This window comes from Lactuca saligna, chromosome 7, assembly GCF_052625555.1.
Source record: "Lactuca saligna cultivar CGN05327 chromosome 7, ASM5262555v1, whole genome shotgun sequence".
NCBI classification, from domain to species: Eukaryota; Viridiplantae; Streptophyta; class Magnoliopsida; order Asterales; family Asteraceae; genus Lactuca; species Lactuca saligna.
Window position 1 is genome coordinate 141,775,396 of NC_136423.1, and position 9,955 is coordinate 141,785,350.

At 32.1% G+C, this 9,955-nt stretch overlaps 1 protein-coding gene across 1 annotated transcript; it reads left to right on the forward strand.

The window, feature by feature from the left end:
* Positions 1-1,359: 1,359 nt before the first annotated feature.
* On the forward strand, positions 1,360-4,672 carry LOC145005314 (polyadenylate-binding protein 2-like). The gene is made up of 8 exons (XM_078964394.1): positions 1,360-2,032; positions 2,147-2,265; positions 2,343-3,077; positions 3,164-3,253; positions 3,337-3,474; positions 3,578-3,754; positions 3,842-4,048; positions 4,227-4,672. Exons 1-8 carry the CDS (start codon positions 1,783-1,785, stop codon positions 4,473-4,475), a joined length of 1,965 nt encoding a protein of 654 aa, XP_078820520.1. The 5' UTR covers positions 1,360-1,782; the 3' UTR covers positions 4,476-4,672.
* Positions 4,673-9,955: the final 5,283 nt, after the last annotated feature.

The following is a 9,955-nucleotide window of genomic DNA, read 5'->3' on the forward strand; positions in this document are numbered from 1 at the left end:
ACATAGTATGTGGAAAAAAAGAGTTGATCTAAGTCGATGTGGCTCCTTTTTCTAAAAGAAATAGAAGATGGAGACGGTGTCGGAGCAGATGATGAAGAACAATATGTGTGTCGAATAATCCAGAAAACCATTCACCTCCCACTTCCAGCTGTTGTTCGACTCACCCTCAATATTTCGCTTCATCTTTTCCCTTCCCTCTCAATTTCTGGTAATGGTGGGTCGCGGACGAAGCAAATCCAAATAGATACAGAGTGAGGATTAGGGCATACAATCGAACTTGAAGACACAAATAAGAGGAGTCACATCGCTAGATCGAACTAGAGTGAGGATTAGGACACGAAGTGAAGTTGGGTTTGAGAGACAACTATCAGAATGACAGTGGTGGTGGCAGGCTACCTTTATGGAGAGAAATTATATATATATATATATATATATATATATATATATATATATATATATATATATATATATATATATATATAGAATGATACCGAGATGGAGGAAAGTAATTAGATGCAGAAGCGGTGGAGGAAACGTTGGAGGCGGTGTATCATAAGTGGAAGAGACGTAATTGGATCCACTACCAACCATTGACTAAGACCAACAAAAAATTGAAACATCTTCGAAGCAAGGAAAATGGAAAAATATAACTATGGAAAGTTATGTGGTCAATGTAAAAGGCAAAACTTATGTGGTCAAATTCAGACTCCTTAAATATTCTTATTCCCAGACCCCACGAGATTTAATATAATATATATAATTACTAAGTGTAAGACTTATATATTACATAGATTAATTAAAATAAATAAATATAAATGTCTAAATATTTAAGAAATTTAGATTTATAAGAAAATACATAAAAATAATAAATTATTAAAATTGATTTTTTTATCTTTTAAATTTAAATAAATAAATTAATGTACTTTAATTTAAGAATTCTAAAATAAGAATGTAAGTCCTTTAATAAAATTAATATTAATTTAAAATATTTTTATTATAATTATAACATTAAATTATTATATGGATTTATTGAAATAGAAAAATTTATAAATTGATATGTAAAAAAAATCAAAATAAACATAAAATAATATTAGACAATTTGAATCAAAATGTAATATATGCTAAAAAAAAACGTTATTTATTAGAATAGATAAATAAAATAATAAATAAATATATAATTTTTTCTTAAAAAAAACACATATCTATTTTGAAAATGCGGAGGAAACATGTTTTCTATGTTTTCTATGCTGACCAAGTAGTCATAAACCCAGCTGTCAATAGATCCAACGGCGTAGATCGTGCCTCCACCTCGTAGGTTTCACCATAACGTTTTGGACTTTGACACACAACAATCGGGGCCCACATAGCACACGCGTCTCCAAAGCCCTCAACTTGCAGCCTGCAGTTTTTATCTTCCCCTTCAAACCCTCCTATCCCAACTTTTACTCCCAACCTCTCTTATCTACATCTCCTCTCTCTCCTCCGCCGTATCCAGGCGGCGATCTAGGCGGTTCCCTGGTCGGATCTCCGACTTATCTATCCTTATATTCATATCCTTCCCTCTCCTATCTCTCTATCTCTCTTATTAAAAAAAACAATAAAAAATTGGAAGTTTCTAGGGTTTCTGTGGTTTGCTTTGTTCGGAGTTGGAAAAGCGTTCTGATTTGCAGGCAATTTATCTATCTAGGTTTGGATTCATATCAATAAAAGGAGAGGGAAGTTAAAAAAGCCAAAAAAATCAGAAAATTTGGGGAAAAGGCAAAATATTTCTAGGGTTTTGAGATGGCGGCTCAGGTTCAAGTTCAACCTCAGGCGGTGAGTGCTGGTGTCGGTGGTGCTGCTCCTGCTGGTGCTCAGCAGTTTGTGCCGACTTCATTGTATGTTGGGGATCTGGAGTGGAATGTGACGGATTCGCAGTTGTATGATCTGTTTAACCAGTTAGGTCAAGTGGTTTCTGTTCGAGTTTGCAGGGACTTGTCGACTCGACGATCGCTTGGTTATGGCTATGTCAACTATGCGAATCCTCAAGATGGTTAGTGCTGTTTAACAAATTCACCTTCTCATAGTTAGATATTGCAGTTCCTTTTGATGTCAACACTGTTGAAAACATTAGTTCTTACTCCTTCTGTTATGTTCATGACAACAGCTGCAAGGGCAATGGAGGTGCTGAACTTCACACCTTTGAATGGGAAGGCGATCAGAATAATGTATTCTCATCGAGACCCAAGCGTACGCAAAAGTGGCTCTGGAAACATATTTATCAAGGTATGTAAATCACTGTATCTACTTTCTTCTAGTCTTCTTTACCTACTGACTTGTATGAACAATGTAAATTAAAACAGAATCTTGATAAGGCAATCGACCAAAAGGCCTTACACGACACATTCTCTACATTTGGCAATATCCTCTCCTGCAAGATCGCGACAGATTCAACTGGCCAATCAAAGGGTTACGGTTTTGTACAATACGACGCTGAAGAATCTGCACAAAAAGCCATTGAAAAACTCAACGGCATGCTTTTAAACGACAAACAAGTCTACGTGGGACCTTTTTTGCGCAAACAAGAAAGAGAACTAGCTGTCGACAAGACAAAGTTTACTAACGTCTATGTCAAAAACCTGTCCGAATCAACAACAGATGATGATCTAAACAAGACATTTAGTGAATTTGGAACTGTGACAAGTGCTGTTGTGATGAGGGATGCTGAAGGGAACTCCAAATGCTTTGGATTTGTTAACTTTGAGAATGCTGAGGATGCTGGTAAAGCAGTGGAAGGGCTTAATGGTCAGAAATTTGATAACAAAGAATGGTATGTTGGAAAAGCACAGAAGAAATACGAAAGGGAACAGGAATTAAAGCAACGATTTGAACAGACTATGAAAGAGGCAGTTGATAAATCACAAGGGTTAAATTTGTACATAAAAAATCTAGATGATACCATTGATGATGAAAACCTCAAGGAGTTATTTTCTTCTTATGGTACTATCACTTCTTGCAAGGTTATGCGAGATCCTAATGGAACAAGCAAAGGTTCAGGTTTTGTTGCCTTTTCTACTTCTGAAGAAGCTTCTAGAGCAGTAAGTAAAATATCTTTATCAATATCAATATCATTCTTACATACTTTTCTTTCTAAATTTCTTTTCTTTTTTGTAAATTGTAATAGCTTTTTGAGATGAATGGAAAGATGGTTGCAAGTAAGCCACTTTATGTGGCACTTGCACAGCGTAAGGAAGACAGAAGGGCAAGATTGCAGGTATGTTGAGACTTGAGACATATGTACTTTTGATGCAACAAATATAAACATTTTTATGACGATTTTGCCCTTTTTGTATATAGGCACAGTTTTCACAGATGCGCCCAATTGCAATGGCGCCAGCTGTAGCGCCACGTATGCCAATGTATCCACCTGGTGGGCCAGGTTTAGGTCAACAGATATTCTATGGTCAAGCTCAGCCTACATTCATTCCTCCACAGGTAATAACTTCAGTTAATAAAATTTTTCTTTTTATTATAATCATGTTTCAAGATCTTTTCAAAACTAAACAATTTTTTTTTAAAAAAAAAAAATCATGTACAGCCTGGATTTGGGTATCAACAGCAACTCGTGCCAGGTATGCGTCCAGGTGGCACACCAATGCCAAACTTCTTCATGCCGATGGTGCAGCAAGGTCAACAAGGTCAACGCCCAGGTGGCAGGCGCGCTACTGGTCCAGGTCAGCAAAACCAGCAGCCCGTTCCCCTAATGCAGCAACAGGTTAGAATTCCAATATCATTTAAAAAAAAATCAGTGATATTAATAATTGGATTAATTAATTGATTGATTAAAATGAATGAATAACAGATGATGCCACGTGGGAGGATGTACCGTTACCCCCCTGGACGGAATGTTCCGGATGGTTCCATGACCGGAATTGGAGGTGGGGGAATGGTTTCTGTTCCTTATGACATGGGTGGAATGGCATTGAGAGACACCGGAATCACACAACCCATTCCGATTGGTGCGTTGGCTTCTGCACTTGCTAATGCTTCCCCCACAGAACAGAGAACGGTATATGCTTTTTTTTTTATTAGTTCTTTAGATTAAATTACAATTTTGGTCCCTGTGTTTTGATTTATTTTCAGTTTTAGTCTGTTTTGCAAATTATAAGCATTACTATTAAAGTATATTTTCTAAAAAGTATTTAGAGATGAAATGACGAATTTGCCCTTTGATAATGAAATGATAGATGTTGGGAGAGAGTCTGTACCCATTGGTGGAACAGTTGGAGCCTGAATCAGCAGCAAAGGTGACTGGGATGCTTTTGGAGATGGATCAAACTGAGGTTCTTCATTTGCTGGAGTCGCCGGAGGCTTTGAAAGCAAAGGTGGCGGAGGCCATGGAGGTGTTGAGGAATGTGTCTCAGCAGCAGGCGGCAGCTGGTGGTGCCGCCAGTCAACTGGCGGGTCTGTCTTTGAATGATGGGATTGTTTCTTAAAATCGTGTTGTGGTGTAGGAAGTTTGGTTAGTAAGTGAAGAGATTGATTGTAGTGTTTTTTTTCGAAGTTTGTTGGGCTTGATATTTGAATATTTGATGAATGATGTTATGATGTGATGTGATGTGATGTGATGTGATGTGATGGATTGGTTGTGATGGTGTTTATTTGGGATTTGAAATAATCTGTGTTTTTGTTATTGGTTCATGCTAATTTGGGAATGGTGGCTTTTAAAGGCTTCCTTCCGTATATGTAAGCCTTCATTCTCGATTTGGCCAAAAAATGGAGTCAATTCGTTGATTTTTGGAGCAATTTATTAAACTCCCAAATATCATTATCACAACAATAATATTGTTTTTTTATCTTGTTTAACAAAATCAACAAATAAACTAGGGTTCAGCTATTTGGATCCTTTTTATTTACTTAAATAATTACTCGATTATTTTATATTTTATTTTAAATAAAATTAATTATTATATAATAAAATGGCTTAATATAAAGATTTGTTTATAGAAAAAGAATATTATTTTTATAAATAAGTATTAAAATAAAAATATACTTATTTTTTTTCAAATATACAAAATAAAATATTTTAAACAAAAAAAAATTTAATTTATTTTCGGTTTTTAGTGCAATTTATTAAAATCATTTTTATATAAAAGCATAATAATAAGTGACTTCAAATACGATATAATAATAATACTTAGTTTTCATTTAAATATTTAATATCATTTTATTTTTATTTATTGGTTTATATAAATATTAAAATATATAAAAAAAATTGACATATTTGTATTATTATTTGATTATAAAAAAATAAAATATATAATAAATAAAAAGTTTATAGGAATTAAATGATAAATACGAGTTTCAAAAAAAATTAACTTTTAGGTAATCATAAAAGCTATTAATATTATAAATGCACGGAAATTTATGCTTAAAAAGTCATTAATGAGGGGTCCTCTAAGAAAATCTGAGATCTAATTAGTAGGACCCATAAACTATGTGGTTTGAAGATTAAGGATGTGTTTGGTTGGGAGCTTGCAACTTTTGTGGAAAAACTAAACAAAAATAACTAGTATTTGAAAACTTTTACATTTTCATTAATGTTACAGGTAACAATTGTTTTTTGTCAAACACTGTATAAATAAAAGCTATAATTTTTTGCTAACATTAGTTTTTCAAAGCTTTAGATGGATGTTTAAAACTATTTTTATTTACAACCAAACCAATCCAACTATATATTAAAAAATTAATTTATTTTTCTTCCTACACAACCTAATTAAACCTAACTTTTAACACCCACCATCAATCCAACACAAACTAAACTTTGGTATTATTCATGATTAATTTTTATTATATTATACAAACTACATATGTTATGTGTTATTCAATTTCTAACCTAATTTTTTTTTTATTTTTTAGGATTATATAATAGAAAGTGTATTAATAAAATTCTTAAAATATATTATTATTGGTAGATGAAATTATTTTGCCTATTTTAGTATATTTTAAAAGTAAAATAAAATTAATTACAAAATAATGTTTAACTAAAAAGAATTATAAACAAATAAATAAAAAAGAAAAAAGAAAAAAGAAAAATGGGGACCGAACGTTTGGTGGAACAAACCAGTAGTGGGTTTTAAAACAAAAAAATCATTTCTTTAAATCCAAATGTGTGAACATGTCAAACATTTGGTTGTCAACGGGTAAATCTAAGAGTCCTAAGGCATCGTTTTTAATTGATTTTCTATCTTTGTTTTGAGAAGATGTTTTTCAACTTGGTTGCTTTAACTTTTAGATTCTTATTCGATGTAGATGACATGACAACTATGCAAGCAAGTAATCTTTAATCATTCTAAATCGAGTATATGTAACAATAGAAAATAATTCTGTTAAAAGTTAGGTGTTTTGTCTAGCGGATTTCGATGGATAGGATTCCAGTAAAGAATACTTTATTAGCAAGGGGTTTAAATGTTACTAATCAAATGTGTCCAGTTTGCAACAATGATTTAGAATCGGTGAACCATCTTTTCCTCCATTGTGGCTTGGATTGGGAAGTAGAAGGTGCTCAACTATCTTAGAATTTCTTAACTTAGGTAATGAGTGACACAACTCTCAGACACAGGAATTGATTGACAATACAGTCTTATATTGCACACTCTGGAGCATTTGGATTGCCAGGAACGATTGGATTTTTAAAAATATTCGAGTATCTTCAACAAAGGTAGCAGATGCCATTATCGTTAATTCATACCCATGGTGCAAATACATAAGAAAAAATGGTTGTGGTGACCGGACTGAATGAATTTGCTCATCTTTTGCTCATTTATTTTTGTAAATTGTTTTGCTTTTATTTTCATATTTTTCTCCTTTTATTGTTTCTCTATCGCGATTTAGTTACTTGCTAATCGTCAACCTTTTGATGATATTTGTCATTTCAAAAAAATAAAAAAATAAATAAGAATCAACAACAGTTTGATTGCCACTGTGCGGATCGTGAATAACCCGTGCTGTGTATGTTAGCATCTCTTTTTTGGTCATTTCTAGGGTTTCAAGTAACATAAGCCTATATTCTCTTTAAAGTCAGATGATCTAGTAGGGTTTAGAAAATGATGCTTTAGGAATGTGAAAATTAATATCCGTGAGTTTTCCAAATTACTGGCTAAGTGTCTTATTTACATGTTATCCAACACTATAGCTTTTATGAGTAAATGTGTGTAAAATAGGCATATGTTTATAATATCTTACATGAAAATGGAATATGGCTAATATATATATATATATATATATATATATATATATATATATATATATATATATATATATATATATAATACACTTTTAACTTAATTCTCCAACACCACTCATGGGTTCAAAAGGACGGTTATTGTCATATATATCAACCAAAAAACCTCTCATTCGATGACTTTTAAGATTTTTCCAATCAATTTGTTACTTTCAAGAGGAGTTGAATAAATAACCACTTTAACAATGCAACACATAAGTCCAAGCATATCGTCATTTCACTATATGGGGAAAAAACAAAGTGATTACCAACAAAAGAAAAAAAAAACACAATGTGTTGGATTCATTATATTTCTTTCTTTTTGCAACATATACTAAATTCAAAAAAATGTGCATCTCTTTGAGTAAGAGGGATCTACATGTGAAAATATTAATTGATCTAACTAAAACAAAGTTTAAAAAAATGATGGCCATAAACAGCAGTGATGAATGATAATAAACAGTGCAACTGTTGGCTCTATATTGTTAGGAGGCCATTAATGAGTTGTTAATCGAAGCTTATTAGCACTAATGAGTTGATAAAACCCATTTTCTAGGACAATATCGTCATACTTACATGTTATTAGCTTTAAATATGTATCAATGAAAATAAAATTATATAGAACCCAAGAGAATCTCCCCTCGCTCCTCAATATTGCCTGCACAAACTACATTTGAACACCTATGGAAGCAAATTATGACAGAGAGTAGTATATGACATAACTCAAAACTAATAAAACCAAAGATACAAAGTAAATTGAAAAGAAGAAGCGTCAATGTCATGCATCAGTTTTAACAGATTACAAACTACCGTGGTTTTCCAATGTATCTTTTTTTACACTGCCTTACAACCAAAACCAAAAACTATGAATTGGTATTTTCATGGATACAGGCAAGAAATTATATAAAAAAGTAAGAGAGAAAAGGGGTTAAAACAAGTGATTGCTAGCTATTAGTTAATAGAGTTACCTTACTACTATAAAACCTGTAATATGATTTTCTTAAAAAAATTTACAATTCTTTATATTTGTGGCCATTTCAACATCCCCATCCTTCTAAAAAGAAGTTCAACATGTATAAACTAACTATCTGTAATCACTTCTCTTGTAAACTCCAGATTGTTCATTCTTGTGGTATCAAAAAGACAACTGGAATACCAATATATATTATTCGATATATGATAAATCCATATAACAATTACTCACAAGTAAAGTCGATGAAATTGATTCTTCTGACTACATTAGCACCTTCCCTACCGGCTTAGAATCAATCTTTCCTCCATCGAAACTTTATATTTTTGGAGAGCAAGAACTTTATGTTTGAAATTACTCATTAATAATTGAAATATTAAACTCGCTTAGTTATAGGTAATTATTGAGCGAATCAAGGGCATATACATGGAAATTGGAAAGAGGATTACTCCATGATCGTTGGCTGGTAAATCGGGATTATGGAAATATTTTCTAATTGATGCTCTTTCTTTACTCACTTTTCCTTAGTTGTAAAGAGATGTAACTGATATCCATCCCGAGAATTAAAGGATTAAGTTATTATTCAAAACACGAAATTATTTAAATGTGGTATTGATCATTAATTAGAAATCGTAAATGATACATGAGCGGGAAAATCATATGGTGCATGTCTAGAAAAATGCCATGTGGTAGGTTTAGGAGTGTTTTATTAGAAGAGAGGATATATATATATATATATATATATATATATATATATATATATATATATATATATATATATATATATATAAAGAGAGAGAGAAAGGTTCTTTTGAGAACCAAAAGATTTGTGAGAATTTGCGAACTCATATTCAACTCATCATTTTTCAATATCAAAAACACAAATCTTCTCCAAATGATGCTTCTAAGCCATATCTAGGCTAAAAATATATATACGATTTTTTTTGTATGACTGCTGATGAGCACAATCAACAGTTGTACGGACAACTAATAGGCACAATTAACAATCATATGGACTGCTGATGAGCACAATCAGTAGCCATATGGACTGTTGATGAGCACAATCAACAGTCATATGGACTGTTAATTGCTCATCAACAATCCATATGGCTGCTGATTGTGCACATCTGCAGTCCATATAACTGTTGATTGTGCTCATCAGCAGTTCAATTAGCAGTCCGTACAATTGTTGATTATGCATACATGAAAATTTGAAAATAAATAAAAAAATTATCAATTTTTTTTGAGCCTAGATATGGCTTAGACGCACCATTTGGAGAAACTTTATGTTTTGGGTGTTGAAAAATGATGAGTTAGTTATGAGTTCGCAAGTCCTCACAAATCTTTTGGTTTGCTATATATATACACACACACACACACACTACAACGACCAAAAATGTGTTTCTCAATTCCTTAAATTTTAGGGCAAAGTGCAGAAAACACACTTTACTTCTTTTAGCAATATGGGCAATGAAATTTAGTTTTTTTATTACTTACATTTCTTTACCCTTAATAGCAACATACCTATATTTCATAATATAGTAGCATACTAGCATGTTTGCATTATGTATTGGTAATAGCAAATATGTAACAAATAAACTACATTATACATATTGGTAGCAAAGTAATTACATGAGCAAAATAAATATAAGACCCTTTGTATTATAGGTAAAAAAGATGAAAGTAGGTTGATTTTTTTGGTATAAAAATGTTAGTACACTACT